Raw genomic sequence first — 20,152 nt, 5'->3', positions numbered from 1 at the left:
TTAGCCTACATCTGCCACATCTCACGACGTTGGAGCCTTGGAGTCCGAAATCATTGGAGTCTGTCATTTTGAAAGCATGGGCACCCATCTACAATACCCAGTTACTCATCCGTCCCCTGCAGTCCTTCCTTCAATCAATCAGTCAATCAGGGTAAAGTGCGACTGCTGACCCGTGAGGGTCTCAAGGCGCTGAGTGGGGCGGGAAGGGGGTGGATCTGCGGTTCAGTTGAAGAGCCAGGTCTCCACACCCCAGGTCTCCACACCCCAGGTCACCACATCCCAGCTCATTACAGCACTTGTCTCATTGGGGGCCAATCCCATCAGAGAGCACACAATATGTCAGTGTTGACACAGAACTCCTGGTCCAGCTTGAACTCAGCGTTGACAACTTCAAAAAGGAATTATGTTGCAGAAAAACTGCTGTCCCTTTAGAGTTCTAGCCGGGTTTTAAAGAGGTCCTCTGACCCACTCCTTTATAGGGTGACCAACCAACCGTAAATTACAAAGACTGTCTGTTATTTTAGTATGATGTCAGCAAGGCGTCTGTAATTTGGGGTCTCCAAACTATGGACGCCTTACAGACATCATACGAAAATCAAATTGGGAAATTTCAGGATGGCATGCTGTTTCCCAGCGAGAGGCCCCATGAGTTTAAAAGTTTTCACTTGGGGCCTCTCGCACTTATCTAGACCGTGGAGTGGCGCATTGTCAATCTAAGACTGCTGCTGATTGGCCCTTATAGAATGACCATGGGCCCTATTGTAGTGACGGCATGTGGGGTGCCTTCTCCTGCATCAGACTAGGGCAAGTCATTTTTGTTTTTGTCTTGGCGCCATGCTGGAGAAAATAAAAATAAAATAACTAACAGCATTTTCACTCTACATTTAAAAGTCAGATTTCAACATACAAATAAAAAAATACTATTTAATGTTTGTTACATTAGCACGAATCTTGATTGCAGAAAGGGCCTGATGTCGCTTTGCAGAGCTGCGCACATACTGAAAAACTGTGAAGTGCACGATTGCCTCAACCTTGTATAAACTTATTTTGACTTGCACTTATTTTAGTTCTCTATTTACTTACTTATATATTATTGTGTGGCCTCCTCTGATATGTGACCTCCTTTGATATGTCTGTAAAACGTATGTTTTACACAAATTTTTGTCCTGAATTTTGACCTTCTGTCCTCAATTTTTGTCCTAAATGTTGACCCTTTGACCTGAGTTTTTACACTGACCGTCCTGAATTTGCACCCATGCCAGCTGATCACCCTACTCCTTTACTGGGAGAGGTCTGCACTCAATCCCTCCCATAGCTGCTAGGTTTCTAAAGAATAGATATTAGCCTGGTGATTTCATATCCAGATTCATCAGAAACATAACTATGTATACAACGAATCCTACCTGTCTATGCCACCGCGAGATGCGTGAGAACACACATGAGCTGCGTGACAAGATACTTAGATGCGTGAAAAAGCGTGAAACATGCTAAATCAAAGCAATGCATAATAAAGTCACGACATGCCTCGTAAAATCGCGAGATGCCCACTAAATCCATGACACAAATGTGACATTTAGATGGCAGCAAATATCGTGGGGTGGAAGATAGCATATCAAGGTCCGTGATCGAGATGTGTGAGGTTTGATAAACTCACGAGAAAAGTGACCGAATCATAAAGCAAGGGATAAAATATTGTTAGCGTTCCTAGGGCGTTGTACAAAATAAAATAAAAAAAGAGTTTAGTGATAAAACGACAATGTGCGTGGTAGCGTACGTGTAACCACGTTACAGGTGCGGTGTGTCTGATTAAAGAGCTATATGCGGATTCATGCCACGTGTTGATTGATAAAATCACGAAATGCGTGTGAAAAACATAAGTTGCATGAGAAAAGTGTGACGCATGTTGAAATGAGGAGTTGCCTGATAACATGGTGCTCTGCACGCAGCTTTGACAATAATGAGTTAGCAAGATTGCAGTTGGCGAGAGCTCTCCAACCCAGCGTTTAGAGCATTGTTAGAAATACGATTTATTTTAATTAGCAGCGGCATGTAGAAATATCTGTGTGCCCCCCCCCCCTCCCCTTCCCTGCGTGCCCCCCACTGCCAACGGCAGGTCTCCGGGTACAGGGGCAGCCCCACGAGCGCCCAGAGCAGGGATCTGATGGATAAACTCTGTGAATAAAATGCCTGACTTCCTCTCTGGTAATTGCAGGCTGGCGGAAGTACGTCACTTGTTATCTGCCCTGAGCCCTGCTGCACTGTACAGCCCAGACAGAGGAGCTGAGGCAGAGACACAGCCCCCTCCTGCCCTTCTGCCCCTTTAAGAGCTCCCTCACCCCGTGATACCGCCCCAGCGGGGGCAGGTCGAGAGCAGGGCGGCCGGTGCCTGCGGGGGGCCAGGATCGGGGGGCCGTCTCCCCCGAGGAGGGGGTCTGCAGCAGGGGATGAAGGGAGCCTGGGAGCCGCCGCTGCCTGTTCTATGGGGGAGAAACTGACAAGCTGCCGCTTCTGCACATTGGAAACTTACAAAGCAGACCAGGGGGCCAGGAGCGGACCCCCGGGGGCCACGGCCCCCCTCCCGGCAGGACTCCTCATCGACACCCCCGGCGATGTGACCAGGGGGGAGGCACCGCCCCCCCCCTCTGCAACAAAGTTGCAAACCAAGTGATCCCTTTTATTGCTGATTTCCCATCTGGGGAGGGAAAAAAGGAGAGAAGATACATGGTTTCTACATATTCACCTTTTCTGGATTCCGTGGCGGAGGATTGTGTGTGGATTTCCTGGGAGTGTTTCGCTCTGGATTATTGGACATTTTCAAGGATTTTTTAAAGTGGTATTTTTATTTTTTTTCCATCAAGGTCATTTTGTGGATTTTTTCCCAACTGTGGATCTGTGAATCGGAGGGTTTTTCCGGTGTTTTTCTGGGTGTTTTTGTTCTTTGTCGGCACGCGGAGGGTTGGATATTCCTGCTGGTGGATTTCCTGGTGGTCTTCGCCGCCCCCGAGGATGGAGGGGAAGGTAAAGCAAAGCCGGCGGTCGAGGTCCCAGCGGGACCGACGGAGGAAGCGGGGCGACCCCGCCCGGAATCACAGCCCGTCCTCCGGCTCGGACCGGGAGCGGAGCCTGGGGGGCCTGCGGGGCAAGGAGAACGGGGGGCCCCCGCGAGCCCTGGCCGCCCCCCCTGCCCGGGTGCCCCGGCCTCCCCGGCGCCGGAGGAGGGAGTCCAGCTCCCAGGAGGAGGAGGTCATTGACGGCTTCGCCATCGCCAGCTTCGCCAGCCTGGAGGCTCTGGAGGTGAGACCCCCCACCCCCCTACAGGCGTATTGTTACATTTGAGGCGGGGGTAGAATAATGCAGGTGTTCAAAGGTGAAGCAGATAGAACCTAACTCCTGTCTGCAGGAACCTATCCAACCAGTACACTGGTATAACCCCCACCCCTTCCTGCAGAAACTCATCCCTTCCTCGAGAAACCCACCCTTTCCTGCAGAAACCCACCCCTGCTTGCACAAGCCCACTCCTACCTGCATAAACCCACCCAGTCCTGCATAAACCCACCCTGTCCTGCATAAACCCACCCTGTCCTGCATAAACCCTAACCTTCCTGCATAAACTCAAACCTTCCTGCAGAAACCCACCCCTTCCTGCAGAAACTCACCCCTTCTTTTAGAAACCCACCCCCTCTTACAGAAACTCACCCCTTCCTGCAGGAACTCGCCTCCTTCCTTCAGAAACTGACGACTACCTTTAGGAACTCACCCTTCTGTATAAAATCACATCTTCCTGAATAAACCCACCCTTCCTGCAGGAATAAATGCAGTCTGCAGGAGCCCTCTCTTCTCTGTAGAAACTCACCCTACCTGCAGGAATAATGCAGGCTGCAAGAACCCACTCCTTTCTGCAGGACCTCACCCAGGCTGGCAGGAATCCACCAACGCCTACAATAATCCACTACTGCCTACAGCAGCTCACCTCTTCCTGCAGGAACAAATGCAGTATCACGAACTCATCCCTACCTGCTGGGATGTATGCATGCTATAAGAACCCACTCATATATGCAGAACCCGACTCAGGCATGCAGGAATCCACCACTGTCTACAGGAATCCATTACTACCTACAGGAAATAACTCCTTCCTGCAGGAACAAATACAGTTACAGTAACCTACTCCTTTCTGCAGGACCTCTCCCAGACTTGCAGGATTCCACCACTGCCTGCAGAAACAACATGCATCTGTCTGCAGGAACCAATCCAATGTATTAAGCAGATCCCACTCCTCTAAACAGAAACTCACCCTTGCCTGCAGGAACGTATCTAGCCTGCAGGAACCCACTCTTTTCTACATAAACTCACCCCTGCCTGCAGGAACCCACTCATTTCTGCAGGACCTTACCCAGGCCTGCAGGAACCCACCACTTTCTACAGAAATCTACTATTACCTATAGAAGCTCACCTCTTCCTGTAGGAACCAATGCAGTGTCAGGAACTCACCTCTACTGCAGGAATGTATGCATGCTGCAGGAACCCACTCCTTTCTGCAAGACCTCATCCCAGCCTGCAGGAATCTACTACTGCCCGCAGGAACTCACTCTTTCCTGCAGGATCAATTGCAGTCACAGGAACCCACTACCTATTGCAGGACCTCACTCATGCTGCAGGAATCCACCACTGTTTACCGGAATCCACCACTGTTTACCGGAGTCCACTAGTGTCTGTAGAAACTCACTCCTTCCTACAGGAACTCACTCTTTCCTGCAGGAACACATGCAGTCACAGGAACCCACACCTTTTTTCGGGACATCACCCCCTGCCGTCGTTCTGTAGACGATTTCCCACACACATAATTGTCGGGTCACGCCCACACCCCAGTATGAAGGAACCCCAAATGCCCCCAGTGCAGGGCCCTCTTTCAGTGGGCTGCCAGCAGAGTTTAAAAACCCCTCACACTGCGTGTACCTGGCCTAGTCCACACAAGCAGACCACCCCTACCTGCCATAGATCACAGACCCACTCTGACAGCAGAACCCTCACTCACCCAGTCTAGTGCCCCCTTCCAGCTTGCGGGGTCGTTACTTTAACACCAACAATCACCCACCCAACAAGGTGTAATAACCCCTCTCTTACCCACCCCCAGATTGTTAGGGCCGCCTTACTCCTCTGTCTATGGGACGCTAAACTGCAGAACACCTGCCGCCTTTGTCTAAAGGCGCACCCCACCCGCCCCCAGGTCTGCAGGTATCCCCCCTCCCCCACCCCCTCTTCCTAGGATTGGATTTCTCGCAATAAACTGTTACCCTCTAACAACGCTTTCATCTATCGATGCGCCAAAGACTCGGGTGGGCCCCTTCCTTTGTTGGGCACAGCGGGCGTGTGTGCCACTCACATGGGCCTTGGGAAGGCCCGCCCTCCCTTCCTCTGAGATGCCCTGGAGTTGGCTCCGATGCCATAAACATACCGTCCCCATTGAGGGGGTTGTGACTTGACTTGCATCTTTTTGCTCCTATTTTTACTGAGCTCCTGAAAAAGTGATGCCAGGGGGCGTAAAGAGTGCCCACAGATAACGACAGTTGGATGGTGGGTGGTAGGTACAAGGCAATAAAGCAATGCCAGCAGGCTGCCCTCACCTTCCATCAGCTCTGCTTGTTTCCGATGTGTTAGTGGTATATCACCTTTGAACTGTTTATTTACACATCACGTTTGTATGTGCAATGTTCAGTTGTGTACAGTACACACTTGTATTTCATGTGTTGTAACGAGAAGTTACCTTCATGACCTCGGTTTTGGGGCGACAAACTGCCCGCTTGTTACACTGAGGCAAACTTTGCAGGCTACTTGTGAGTTTGAGGCGTCGAGGTACTTGTGAGTTCGAGGCGTCGAGGTACTGGTGAGGTGTCGAGGTACTTGTGAGTCTTATTGTGAGTTTGAGGTGTCGAGGTACTTGTGAGTGTTATTGTGAGTTTGAGGTGTCGAGGTACTAGTGAGTTTGAGGTGTCGAGGTACTAGTGAGTTTGAGGTGTCGAGGTACTAGTGAGTTTGAGGTGTCGAGGTACTAGTGAGTGTGAGGTGTCGATGTACTAGTGAGTGTGAGGTGTCGATGTACTAGTGAGTTTGAGGTGTCGAGGTACTTGTGAGTGTGAGGCGTCGAGGTACTTGTGAGTGTTATTGTGAGTTTGAGGTGTCGAGGTACTAGTGAGTGTGAGGTGTCGAGGTACTTGTGAGTGTGAGGTGTCGAGGTACTTGTGAGTGTGAGGTGTCGAGGTACTTGTGAGTTTGAGGTGTCGAGGTACTTGTGAGGCGTCGAGGTACTTGTGAGTGTTATTGTGAGTTTGAGGTGTCGAGGTACTAGTGAGTTTGAGGTGTCGAGGTACTAGTGAGTGTGAGGTGTCGAGGTACTTGTGAGTGTGAGGTGTCGATGTACTAGTGAGTTTGAGGTGTCGAGGTACTTGTGAGTGTTATTGTGAGTTTGAGGTGTCGAGGTACTAGTGAGTTTGAGGTGTCGAGGTACTAGTGAGTTTGAGGTGTCGAGGTACTTGTGAGTGTGAGATGTCGAGGTACTTGTGAGTTTGAGGTGTCGAGGTACTTGTGAGTGTGAGGCGTCGAGGTACTTGTGAGTGTTATTGTGAGTTTGAGGTGTCGAGGTACTAGTGAGTTTGAGGTGTCGAGGTACTTGTGAGTGTGAGGTGTCGAGGTACTTGTGAGTTTGAGGTGTTGAGGTACTTGTGAGGCGTCGAGGTACTTGTGAGTGTTATTGTGAGTGTGAGGTGTCGATGTACTAGTGAGTTTGAGGTGTCGAGGTACTTGTGAGTGTTATTGTGAGTTTGAGGTGTCGAGGTACTAGTGAGTTTGAGGTGTCGAGGTACTAGTGAGTTTGAGGTGTCGAGGTACTTGTGAGTGTGAGATGTCGAGGTACTTGTGAGTTTGAGGTGTCGAGGTACTTGTGAGTGTGAGGCGTCGAGGTACTTGTGAGTGTTATTGTGAGTTTGAGGTGTCGAGGTACTAGTGAGTTTGAGGTGTCGAGGTACTAGTGAGTGTGAGGTGTCGAGGTACTTGTGAGTTTGAGGTGTCGAGGTACTTGTGATTGTGAGTTTGAGGTGTCGAGGTACTTGTGAGTTTGAGGTGTCGAGGTACTTGTGAGTTTGAGGTGTCTAGGAACTTGTGAGTTAGAGGTGTCGAGGAGGGGGCCCCTTCTCCAGACTCCAAGAATTGCCTTTTTTAATCTCGGCATGTACTGGATTGAAGCTGCCACACGGACGGCAGGGTGGCACGGTTTGCTTCCAGACCTCTCTGTTTGAGAAGTTGTAGCCATGTTGTGTGTTTTTGGGAAGTTCGGCACTTGACTGCAAACTTGCAGGGCAGTGACGGCGTGCCCTCCTCTCCCAGCAGAGTACTGCTTGTCCGAGAGCAGAGAACAAGCAATATTAGCTGAGTAAACACAGCCCGTCTCTCTCTCTGAGCAGGCATGGCACAGTGCCCACTGCGTGCAGCAGGAAGGCGCGCTCCACCCCTCCCCCGTCCATAAACTGGCGTTAAAGTGTGGGCTGCCACTTGTTGAGAGCGCCGTGGGCCCGGGAGAAGGCGCGCTCTGCCACGGCCCTCCCCCCACTGGATGTGCGTTCCACTTAATGCCCTTGGAGGACTGCGGGACGCAACATATGACGACGCTTTGCCTGAGTTTGGAGTAATTTGTGGTCCAATTGTTGCACTTCGGAGTTGGTGAATGCTTCCTGCAGCGTGATTGCGGTGGGGGAGGGGAGGGGGTGGCGTTGGGGGTGGAGGGGGTACAATCCCGCTGCTTCTTTTGTACAAATTGTGATTTATATATACAAAGTGTTTATACTTCTCCAAGGCCCAAATGCTATTCAACACTGTTTATTAAACTCGTGGTAACATGTTTTTCAAACAAAGCCATCCATTACAATGTCAATTGCACATGTGTTGTCTGGTCCTTTGTTTCATTTCACACCAACATTGCCTTGTTTTGGGGAGAGTAAGAAACGTGAGCTCTCAGAAGCCATCGCCAATTTGTTGCAAATCTTGATTAATAATGAGAATTGATCCGTTCTGTGGCTTCTCCAGTGATCAGCTCTTTGCACTTTTGGTACCCGGTGTGTCCAAAGGTAGGAGCTCATTGAATCATGAGGTTTCATCAGAGAAGTGAGCGCCCGGCCCACCCTGCATGTGAGGGGTAGGGTGGTGTAGCGCCTAGAGGTCTTTAAATTGGTGGTGAGCGCTATGTACAAGTCCTCCCAGCTTGTTTTAATTGCATAAACGGTGTTAGTTTTTCCTGAAGTGTGACATGGAATGGATTTGTTGATTCTAAAGGGCCGTGCAAGAAAATGATGAAAAGAGGTGAAAATTGATTGCTGAAATGTATTCGTGTGGAATTTGTGAAGATGGTGTGGATCGGGGCCTTCAAACTCAAAGAGAGAACTTCTTTTCAGTAGGTTTGCTAGGGGTGTTCAGAGTGACTGGTTTATGCGCTTCGGTGGGCCTTGCCGTTGCTGGGACGCAGCACGTGTCGCAGATCGGGAACAGCGTTTGAATCTGCTCAGTGAAATTCTGCTGGGATTGGGCATTTTATAACCTGTTCCTTTAAATAAATGCGCCTACCAATAAGAGCTTTGTCGGAAATGTTCAGTTCAAGATCACCAAAGGATGCCAGGCTGGCAAGATGTTGCTAGAATCCACTCAGAAATTAGTTTGATGGCACCTGAATGGACCTGGCCTTTGCCAGCGTCTGCCTAATTGTGTATTTTGCTCCAATTTGTCCCCATGAGCTGGACAAACCACAACTTCCATAATGCATTTGCTTATGAAGTGAAAGCCCAAAGCTGAAGAAATGGTGCAGCGACCATATGATGCTGAATTGTCAGATTGTGCCTGGTTGACCTTTGATGTCAGTTCAACAATTTTATGCTCCATGCGCTGTGTCAATTTGAAAAGTACATCAAAATAAGCAGGCTTGGACAGTATGAGTGAATCAAGGGGGGGGGGCACCCCCACAAAGAAACTGATTGACTCGGAAGGGGTGCTCTGCAACTATGAATTAAACTAGTGAGCCAATGAGAAGCATCCATTTCCACACAGGGTGCACCCCATCTCCTTCACTCTGTGGTGCAGTCTCATCTCTTGTAGATGAAACCTGGCCTATCCCACCCTGATGAGGGGGTGGGGGGGTGCTGATCTGATATTTATTGTATGCAGCGATGAATGTTCAGAAAGGAGGTCTGGGATAGGTTCTTGTTTTTTTACATTTAATAGTCACCATTTTCATTCTCGTGTGAATAACCTACAGAACTTAGCATTGTTTGGGGTCCGCATTATATGCTTAAATCGCCTTTAAACTTCTCAGTGGCTTCTCAGAATGAGGCGTATTTATCTGCACACAGGACCACCATAATTTTAGGTCAGACTGTATTACCTTAAATCTACTGATTCTTCTACTATGAATCACATTTTTACAAAATCTAACTTCTTCTCTTGTTAATATCAATTAATGTAGCGGCCGTGAGAATCGAGGTTGTTGATGCTTTTCTGTTTACGGTCTCTTTACGTAGGCCAATTTATCTAAGATCTTCAATTTTGAGAAAAGACAACAAACATTTGGGGTTGGTGAGTAAGACTGTGTAGTAACCATCCTATAATTCACAACTTGTATTTCACAGACGGCTATCTATTATAATAACAAAAAATTAAACATACGTCTCAGCAGTTTTGGAATGTCGACATGTTTCTGCACATCAGTGTGAGGCTATCATGACCTTTCATGAAGACCTCCGAATAATTTTACCTACTTTGGGGGGATTTATACAGAAGGGCGGTTCATTATATTTGGTTCAGATACACTCGCCTAAAAGTGTGTTGTACATTATCAAAATTACCCTAAATAAAAGGTGAGTCGAGGTAGTTTTGCCGAACCCCTGAGTCGGGCATGAAACTTGTCAAAGTGTGTGGCTGGCTCCCTGATTCGATGCACTCTTTTGAATTTGGTTACTTCTTTTGAGTGGCCGTACATCTTCTGGAAGTGGAAAAATTAGTATGTGTTGTGTCAATCTACTGTTGTGTCAATCTGTTGACCATGTGTGATGCCATTACTAGAGGTATTTAATCAGAGACTTACTGGTATTGGCTGGACACCCGCAGCCGCGTCATATGACGCTAGTCACACATTTCTCGAAAGCCCTCAATGCCCCACCAACTGAAGCTACTGGACTTGTGTAAGAGGCCTAGTACTGGACTCCCAGCACGACTTGAGGCTGGGCAAGGACTGCCAGTCCTACATAAAATTCAATTTTTCCCCTCCCGCTCTTGACACACAGACCCTACTTCATTTCCAACCTAACCACTACTGTGCCTTTGGTCCACACCCGCTCCTTTGTCCATATCCACCCCTTGTATCTCTCAGACCACCGCGGTGGCCTTTTGTTCTCCACGTGCTGTTCTCTTCTGCCTCTAATATGTTGAAAAACATCAAATATTGTTTCCCCCTTTAGCTGAACATGAAAGCTCCTGACCCTCGTATCCGCCTCCCCTGAAGTGCTGCGTTGTAGGTCAAAGCCATGATTGACAGGTTTCACGCCCAACCCCCACCCCCTCTGATTGCTGCTTCTGAGGATGTGGATTTCCAAAAAGCCGAGTTGATAAATAAATAATGCTCTGCCTGCGCTGCAGAGGTGGTCAGAGCTTCACAGGCCAGTGGGCAGTTTCCCTCACGTTCTGCATCCAGCAGCCTGTCAGAAGCAACCTCGGTTTTCAGGAACATGTGCAAGAAAAAACATAATTCGGGTTTTTGACCGACTTGTTCAATGGTGGTTGTGGTAAGCTGTTGTGATGAGTTCCTAATTACAGAGGCACCTTAATATCTCAGCAGGACTGACCCCTTTGATACACTCTTAGAAATATTCACTCACCCAAGGCTACTGATAAATGTGTCCTAGCAGAAGCAAGGTCTGCTGAGACCAGTAATGTTAAGTGAGGTGGGGTTGGAGACTGCACGTCAAAATGCGCACTTGTCATGTGGTTGCGGTTACCTGGCCATGCTTTCCATCCACGCTTTGCTCCCCGTGTGACAGGACCCTAAGTTCTGATGGCCAGGGCCACACAGTGCCCCTTGACTGGTGTGCGTAACCGCGCCTTGCAGGCCTCGTAGGTACTCTCTGGTTGGTAGGTAGCAGATGTACCCCTTGTAGGGTGGTTGGCAATCGTGCGTAGACCTGAAACCTTTCTGGGGTGACTTTCGTATGGACATGCTGACTCATCCGAGGTGCATATGTCCTTTTTAGGATGGATCGGACACCCCTGGTGCAGTATTAGCTTGTCCCTGAGACTGCACGGAGTCCGTACCACGTCTCATGCAGGGGTGCCATCCGCCTTGAGCTGGCTGTTTAGGCGCAGTTGCTTGCCTGAAGATGACCGTGGTCACCGTCAGGCACCCAGAGTTTCCATATTTGATCAATTTCTTTCACTCTCATGTCCAGACCCTTTTCTCTGAACCAAGCCCTAACTTTTGATGCCCTTCACCCCAAGGCAAGAGTGGGTTGCGTCAGCCTGAGTTCCCCCAGCAGCAGATACATTTCATATGATTTGCTTCCCCAAGGCCTGAAGCCTTTGCACAGGTGTCAGGCCTCACCCACCTGGTATCAGGCCTCACCCACCTGGTATGTGGCCTCACCCACCATGTATCGAGCAGTCACACCAATTATCTTGCATCCACACCGGGTATCATGTCTCCACACCGGGTATCGGGCCTCCACACCAGTTATCCGGCCTCCACACCGGGTATCCGGCCTCCACACCGGGTATCGGGCCTCCACACCAGGTATGAGGCCTTAGGCCTTCACATTAGGTATCAGGTCTTCGCACCAGTTTTCAAAACTTTGCACCACTTTTCAGGTTTGGTATGTACAGAATTTCACCACCTCCTATCTCCCGTTCTGGCTGAACAATTCCCTTTAAAGGAAAGCAGATTATATTGGATATTAAATACTAAACGGTTATGTACAGTTTAACTGTTGATCCAGGTGCAATTAATGTTTAAAACTGTTTTAAAATATTTGAAATTGTAATACACAATGTTCACATTAAATCCCCGGACCCTAAACGCTGCCGGATGTACAGATCTCTTATTGTGAGAATCCCCTTAAGTAAGGTGCAGGATTGTGCACAGCGTGTGCTCATTGCAGCCACTCCCTCTGGGCCATCTGTTTTTATTGTGGTCAAGACTGCAGGCCAGGATATTTTATACATGAAACTAATTGTGTGAACTTGTTCAAACATTAAATTGCAAAACGTGATCACTTTAAATTGTTTTTCAGCAATAATTATCTTACTGGGGTACACACTTCAACTACTGCTACATTTTTTGAGTACATTTTCGTAAGTACTACATGCCATCAAACTGAAAGTTAATACAATTAAAAAAAAAGCACTATAATGCAGCCAGCATTGATCGCATCATATATCTCTTAGTTTTTTTTCCTTTAATTTCTAAACCATAACTAAAAAAACTGATAAAGCGAATGGAGCTTGCTTAGGCGAGACCTATTGGCTCAGCTAATGCTTGTCTGATGCCAGTGGTGTTGCGTAAAATAAATCCACCATCCTAAGTTGAGGATGTTCTGAGTTTCTACTTCTTGTTAACTGCCAACAACTCACTATATCAGATATTTCAATAGTTAGAAAAATAGAATTTCTTGTGGGATTTGAGCCTGTACCTTCAACCTTTTATTTGTTTGTTTAATTATGTATTTATTTCCCTGTCACTTTATCCCACCCTCCTCGCTTTTGAATTATGCATTCTTACGCGGCGTGCAGACACAAATACAATAAATTGTTGTCTGCGTTTGCCCAGGCTATGGGCCATAGTTCCAACAGCAGCATAACGTGGAACAGGAACTTTACTCCTGTCAGAAGAGCAACCACTAACCAGAACTGTTGTGGTGCACCAGGGCTCGAGGTAATGTACATTTGAAGAAGGACTTCACCTAACACACCATAGTGGAACTCTCGTGAAACACAAAAGATAGTGTGCGCTTCCTTGTGCCGTCTGTGGAACGTTTACTTGTTTACATTCAGGTGGACCGGCAGTTGAACCAGCATTTCGCCAACCACAGCTCCGACTAGATTGAACAAAACTTGTCACTTCAGTGTGTCCAAGGCGCGCGTGGTCAAGATGTCTTTGCGGAGAAGGATGCATGCTTAAGGAATATCGCCTTTTATTAAGGGAATGCGAAAATAAACAATACTGTAGCGAGGAAGCCAAAATAAAGAAAAGAGACATCAAAATTAGGCAGAAAAAATAAAATTGAAGATAAGATTATTTTTTTGTTAATTGCAATATTACATTAGTTAAAAGTAGTTAGGATTTAAATTGGGAGTTTGGTAAAAGTAAGGGTTATAAATAGGATTAGGGTTGATTTGGGGTAAGGTCTGGGGTTAGATGTATGGGGAAGATGTTGCCTTTCATTTTCCTCATTACTGATTTCGGTTTTATGGATTTGCCATTCTAATCAGGTTGAGTTAATTTTCAGATGGTTGCTTTATTAAAGCCATGTTCCTCTGTGAGGTGCATTTCTTCTCTGATCCCCAGCTCGGGGGTCCTTCCCCCAGCTCGGGGGTCCTTCCCCCCAGCTCGGGGTCCTTCCCCCCCCAGCTCGGGGTCCTTCCCCAGGTCTCAAAGTTGGCAGGGAAGACCTTCCAGGATTGTTTTGTGTGACCGCGGGAGAGAGGGGCGGCCCTGGAGCATCTCTCTCCCACTCCTTGAAAGTGGAGCCATCCTCTGATCTTCAGAATCAAACGAGGCGCTGAAGTGACTTCTTGCATCGACCTTTGAAACATGAACTGTTTCCTGCAGTCCAGCAGCTGCTTTTAGAAGACTTTACTGCATGTGTTTCAGACTCTTCTCTTCCTCACCCAACCTTCCCAACTTCTTCTGTCTCATCATCACACTGTCTCCGACAATACTAAAGTTGACTGTTGATAGGAGATCTACTGCAGCCAGCATCCCCACCAGAGCTGTGCATCACCCCCTAGGGGTCTCAACTGGCAGATTTGGGAATCCTGGGGCATTGGGTGGGCGGCTGTAGATTCATTTTATATTTCTGACATGAAGGAAGCTTTTCTCCACATCTCTTTTATCCATCCTTTTATTCTCCTGCTAAGGTGTCCTTGGAGGAACGTCTGTGGAAGTCACCGGCTGTCAACGAGCCTTTTGCCCAAGGCACACACATGCCTTCTACATGGTATGGAGCCTGCATGGTTCCTTGGTACAGATGACTCTAGTCCAGTCTTGGCTCCTGGTTCACTCTGTCCCGCAGCCCTTCCACATCTCTTTTATCCATCCGTTTATTCTCCTGCTAAGGTGTCCTTGGAGGAACCTCTGTGGAAGTCACCGGCTGTCAACGAGCCTTTTGCCCAAGGCACACACATACCTTCTACATGGTATGGAGCCTGCATGGTTCCTTGGTGCAGATGACTCTAGTCCAGTCTTGGCTCCTGGTTCACTCTGTCCCGCAGCCCTTCCACATCTCTTTTATCCATCCTTTTATTCTCCTGCTAAGGTGTCCTTGGAGGAACCTCTCTGGAAGTCACCGGCTGTCAACGAGCCTTTTGCCCAAGGCACATATGTGCCTACTATGTGGCATGGTGCCTGCATGGTTCCTTGGTGCAGATGACTCTAGTCCAGCCTTGGCTCCTGGTTCACTCTGTCCCACAGCCCTTCCAAATCTCTTTTATCCATCCTTTTATTCTCCTGCTAAGGTGTCCTTGGAGGAACCTCTGTGGAAGTCACCGGCTGTCAACGAGCCTTTTGCCCAAGGCACACACATGCCTTCTACATGGTATGGAGCCTGCATGGTTCCTTGGTGCAGATAACTCTAGTCCAACCTTGGATCCTGGTTCACTCTGTCCTGCAGCCCTTCCACATCTCTTTAATCCATCCTTTTATTCTCCTGCTAAGGTGTCCTTGGAGGAACCTCTGTAGAAGTCACCAGCTGTCAACGAGCCTTTTGCCCAAGGCACACACATGCCTTCTACATGGTATGGCGCCTGCATGGTTCCTTGGTGCAGATGACTTTAGTCCAGTCTTGGCTCCTGGTTCACTCTGTCCCGCAGCCCTTCCACATCTCTTTAATCCATCCTTTTATTCTCCTGCTAAGGTGTCCTTGGAGGAACCTCTCTGGAAGTCACCGGCTGTCAACGAGCCTTTTGCCCAAGGCACACACATGCCTTCTGCATGGTATGGAGCCTGCATGGTTCCTTGGTGCAGATGACTCTAGTCCATTCTTGGCTCCTGGTCCACTCTGTCCCGCAGCCCTTCTGTGCGTTGGTACTACACGCTCGCGGCCCTCTGGTTCTAACCTTGCATCCTTTGTACCCATCAGAGACGAGAATGAAGCATACTTGTGACCCGCCTCAGTACACTAGGCAAGGTGCCCCCAAGGGCCTTCGATGGACCCCTCGAGGCCACTGCTTCCCCACCACTGTACTCCAGTCTGGTCTAGCTCAGCCTCCTTTGGGCCGTCGCTGCTGACCTCCTCTTCAATGCGCTACACCATCAGGTCTTAGAATAGTCATTCCTTCCTCCATAGAAGTGCAGCATTCCATTCCTCTACCAGCAGCTTCCTCTCTTAACAGGCATTCTGTTCTTTGCAACCTATGTCTTTATTTATGAATCCACGTCAAATATATCTCGCTTTGCCTGGTCAACACTTCACAAGACCATCTCCCCCGGTACACTCCACTTTTTCAGATTTGTAGCTTCTCTTTAACCTTTATCGACCTCCTGTTTTTACACTTTTATGAAAAGCTGCTCCAAGCGCCATGAAACAGGTTTGTTTATGAAGAGAGCTACAGCAAATACTGTCTGCCGCTCCGACTTCTCAAAACGCGCCTTGTCTTGCTTGCTAGCTGTCAGTCTTTGCTTGCTTCTTTGTCACTTTTAATCTCCATCTATCAATCTTTGCATCGGTCTGTTTCTCAGAGTTTATTTAAGAACTAACCGATTCATATCCCACTCTCTGTCTCTCACTGTCTGAATAGCTGCAAGTCTGTTTACCTCTCTGTTTGACTGTCTGCCTGCCTATGTAGCTACGTCTGTCTGTCTGTCTGTTTGTCTGTCTGTCTGCCTCTCTCACTTCATTCCAAGCCCATTTCGAAAGCAAAAAACACTAATAAAACCCCACCCTGAAAAGGGTGCAAGAACCCCTTTTTAGGTCTCGCCTGACCCAGCGCATGCGCTGGTCTGGCGAGACTTATTGAGAGGGCTCCAAAAAGTGCTACCAGGCCAGCCTAGAGCTACAGTGCATGTGCGTAGGCGCGCGCGCGCGCCGCGCTTTACCGCTATTACTTTCACTTTCGCGGCCGCTTTGATGTTTGATCGTGATCGCGATCATTTTCACTTTGACGGCCGCTTTGCATAGCCAATAGGTCTCGCTTTTGGGACCTTACAAGTATTTAGTTATGCAACTGTTGCATGGCTAAACACTTAAAAGGTCCCAAAGGCGAGGCCGCCTCTTCGGGCCCACGCGAACCCACAGAACACCACAGAGACCCAATACTGTTCAACCTCTGGATGGGTCCTGCGGTTCGGGTTTCATTTGTTCATTGTTGTAATGGGAATCTGACGCAGGTGACACCAAGCGAGAGGTGACGGTGGGTGTTCGTCCTACGCAGAATCAGGCATCTGCTTCTTTGCATTCATCAAGAATTGAGTAACTAGTTCTTAGTTACTGCCCATTCGCTGCCATGCCTGCTTAACCAACACTAGGACTTTGGTCTGTTCTTTTGCAAACACCCTACGGTTGGTTAAGACCCCTTGTGTACCTCTATCTCACGGTGTCTTTATCTTTCTCTTATGTCTGTCACACGCTCTCACCCTCCATTGGGAACATGTTTATCCTATTAAGCAATGTAAGGCTGTTTGTTGACCCTTTATCTGTCTGTCTCTGCCTGTTATGCCGTCTCTCCCACTGTCTCATTGTCTACGTAGCTCTCACACAACTCCTGTGTCACTATTTCTATATCTCGCTTTTTCTAAAAACGTCTGTCTCGCCCTCCTTGTACAGTAGTCTTGCTCTCTTTTGTGTGTCCCTCTGTCTCTTTTCCTTTGTCCCTCTGTCTCTTTTCCTTCTCTTTCTTTCTGTTTCTGTCTCTCTGCCCGCCTCCTTGTGAGTCTTTGGATCATAGCTCTCTTTACCTGCCTAGGTTTGCGGCTCCCATAGATGAACCAGCGAAAAAGCAAGATAGTTAGCATCCTTCTTGTGGTTGTGTGGGGCAAAGGTAAACCTCCAGTTGGGGGGAGTCTCCCAACAAGTGGTCCCTTGGTATAATCAGACCCACTTCCTTTGTGGATGAGTGCATCCTGTTGAAAACGACCAATTAACCGCTGCTAAACACATCTCCACCCTGGTTAACAGTAAGAAGCCGGCCTTAGTGGAAACAAAGATGGCTCTGTCCAGCAAATGTAGAAGGTGTCAAGTTCCTAACGAGCACTTTTAAAACCAAAGAGAATATTACCAGTCGCCGATTGCTCGTGACCCCTCCCCAAATTACCCTAAAAACGGGTGTGATATCATTGAACATAATTTCTTAAATAGCACTGAGCGTACCAGATCCACGTTTCCAAGGATTAACAGTGCGGAGGAACGGTACACGAAGACTCGAGGGCAGCATGGAGTCCTCGTTCTTCCTCATTTAAAGAGATTACGATTAATGAAATGATTGTGAGGTTTGCGAAGCCCCCTTTCTCCCTTGAGCACCCATGTCCTATGAAAAGTGGCAAGGAGGCCTTTAAGGCGTGGATTCTTTATTTCAATAAGCTCATCAATTACTGTTTATGGGGAGTCTCTGACCCAGTGAGGTTAAGGGGTCTTACTTATCACGATCTGTACTGTCCGCTGCCTGCTCAATATCTTGGTGGCGGTATCTACTTTGCAGCTACAGGAACTTGTTAGATCAAATTCTATCCTGGGAGATCGACGACCCATCTTTCCTCCCGATCGAGGTATGGACACCGCACTGATTGTTGTTCAAACCACCATTTTGAATATAGTGGATTCGGGTAACCCTGGGCCTGGACCATCCTGTCATGTTTGATCATCTTAGAACGACGGCTGGGATGTCAGTGACATCTTCGTGGTCATTGTCTACCATGGTCGGCGCAGCAAGACGGGTAATTAGTGAAGACTGAGGAAAGACTGTAGAAGGTTGAAGAGCCACGAGACATGTCTGCCCTCACCACCTTCTTTTCAGTAATTATACCCAGCCTTCTAGTCTACTCTCAAAATGATGTTGCTGATGCTCAGGTGGCGCTTCCGTTCGCTTCTCACCATGCCTGAGGTGTTGCCTTTATCTGAAGTGTTGACTCAGGATGCTAGAAAATGTGAGTCCTTGCTCATCGGTACAGAGCATCGGCTCAAACATAAACACTTGGGCTATTGGTGCTTTCAAGTGTAGAGCTGGACATCCACGTTAAAGGTAGCCACGACCTTAGGAGCCTCCACGGCGAAGAGGCTTGAGTTGCCTCCCACTGGTTAATATCACCCAGACCTCTGACTTCCATGTGATGCTCCTGTGCAAGTCGTGTCCCCTACTTATGCAAGATGCTAAAGAAACTATCGCCACGGCGGTCGTAGGAGAAAAAGTCGCTTATGAAAGTGCGTTATTGTGGGGACTTCGAGGTCTAAGCTCACTAAGTTTGAGGAGCTACAAAATTCTGCAGCAGGGCCAGTCCTCAATTTACCAAACATGGCCACGTTTCCCCGATGCTGACACACCTCCACTGGCCACCCGTGGCCTGGCGAGTTCAGTTCAAGGCTCTCACTTTGGCGGTGCTCGCGTTGGTTTTTATTTGAGCTGTCTCTGCCTCTCTTACTTCATGTCTGCATTGCTTTATCGCTGTCTGGCTTGTTGCTTCTGCCTAACTCTCGTTTGTTGACTATCCGCCCATGTCTGTCGTGCTGTGTTTCTGCTTATGCACTGGTATATGCATCAGTCTCTCTCTCTTCAGCTGTCACTTTAAAGCCTTCCAACTTTATGACCTCATATTGCTTGATTGATATCGGCCTAGCTGCCTGTCTCTCTTAATACACATCTCTTGTTTGATATCTGTCTTTCTTGGTGCCTATATTTCCTCAATGTACGTCTGTGTCTATCATGCTATTTTACATGCTGCATTCCTGCCTGTATTTTTCCTTCCGTACCTGGTTTAATGTATTTTTCTTTATCGTGGTCTGTCTCTTCTTGGATGTTTATGTCACACTTGTATTTGGGTTGTTCAAAGTCTGCCTTTGTCTGTTGCCATCTGTCCTTAGTTTGATGTCTTCATCTCTGTCACTTCCTCTCGTAACCTCCTTCTCTCAATTGTTTGAGGTCTTTGTCTCTTCCTTGCTATCTGTTTTTCCCAAGTCTATCTCTGTTCTTCTCTAGATTATCTATCTCTGTACCCAGAAAACGTCTATTAGAAAGCAGGCATTACATCGTAGTGACTTTACAACGGTCAATACCACGACTACGACGTTACCACGAGTTCCATTACAACGCATGTCCTTACAACGACATGCTTTAGGAAATGTGGTGTTGGACTGGTGTTAGATTTTAAATCCAACACCCTACTGATACACCGACTGGAGTTGGATTAGTAATTTGAAGTATTCCAAAGTCCAGCGCTTCCGACTGGAGTTGGATTAGTAATTTGAAGTATTCCAAAGTCCAGCGCTTCCGACTGGAGTTGGATTAGTAATTTGAAGTATTCCAAAGTCCAGCGCTTCCGACTGGAGTTGGATTAGTAAATTGAACTATTCCAAAATCTTGCGCTTCCGACTGGAGTTGGATTAGTAATTTGAACTATTCCAAAGTCCAGTGCTTCCGACTGGAGTTGGATTAGTAATTTGAACTATTCCAAAGTCCAGTGCTTCCGCCTGGAGTTGGATTAGTAATTTGAAGTATTCCAAAGTCCAGTGCTTCCGACTGGAGTTGGATTAGTAATTTGAAGTATTCCAAAGTCCAGTGCTTCCGACTGGAGTTGGATTAGTAATTTGAACTATTCCAAAGTCCAGCGCTTCCCTAAAGCAAGTTGTTGTAGTGACTTGCATTGTAATGGAACTCGTGGTAACAACACAGTCATGGTGTTGACTGCGTTGCTAAGCCAAGCGTAGTT

At 47.9% G+C, this 20,152-nt stretch overlaps 1 protein-coding gene across 5 annotated transcripts in view; it reads left to right on the top strand.

The window, feature by feature from the left end:
* Nucleotides 1-2,260: 2,260 nt before the first annotated feature.
* The window catches only part of FBRSL1 (fibrosin like 1), a 1,300,479-nt gene continuing 1,282,587 nt past the window's right edge, over nucleotides 2,261-20,152 (top strand). For all 5 annotated transcript variants that reach the window (XM_085635474.1, XM_085635477.1, XM_085635475.1 and 2 more), the window contains exon 1: nucleotides 2,261-3,294. In XM_085635474.1, coding sequence (XP_085491600.1) covers nucleotides 3,007-3,294 — 288 coding nt within the window. In that variant the 5' untranslated portion in view covers nucleotides 2,261-3,006. The remainder of the gene's footprint in view (nucleotides 3,295-20,152) is intronic.

The sequence above is a fragment of the Triturus cristatus genome, chromosome 11 (genome assembly GCF_964204655.1).
Source record: "Triturus cristatus chromosome 11, aTriCri1.1, whole genome shotgun sequence".
NCBI classification, from domain to species: Eukaryota; Metazoa; Chordata; class Amphibia; order Caudata; family Salamandridae; genus Triturus; species Triturus cristatus.
Note: the sequence above shows the minus strand (reverse complement) of the source record. Positions and strands in the feature narration are given on the sequence as shown.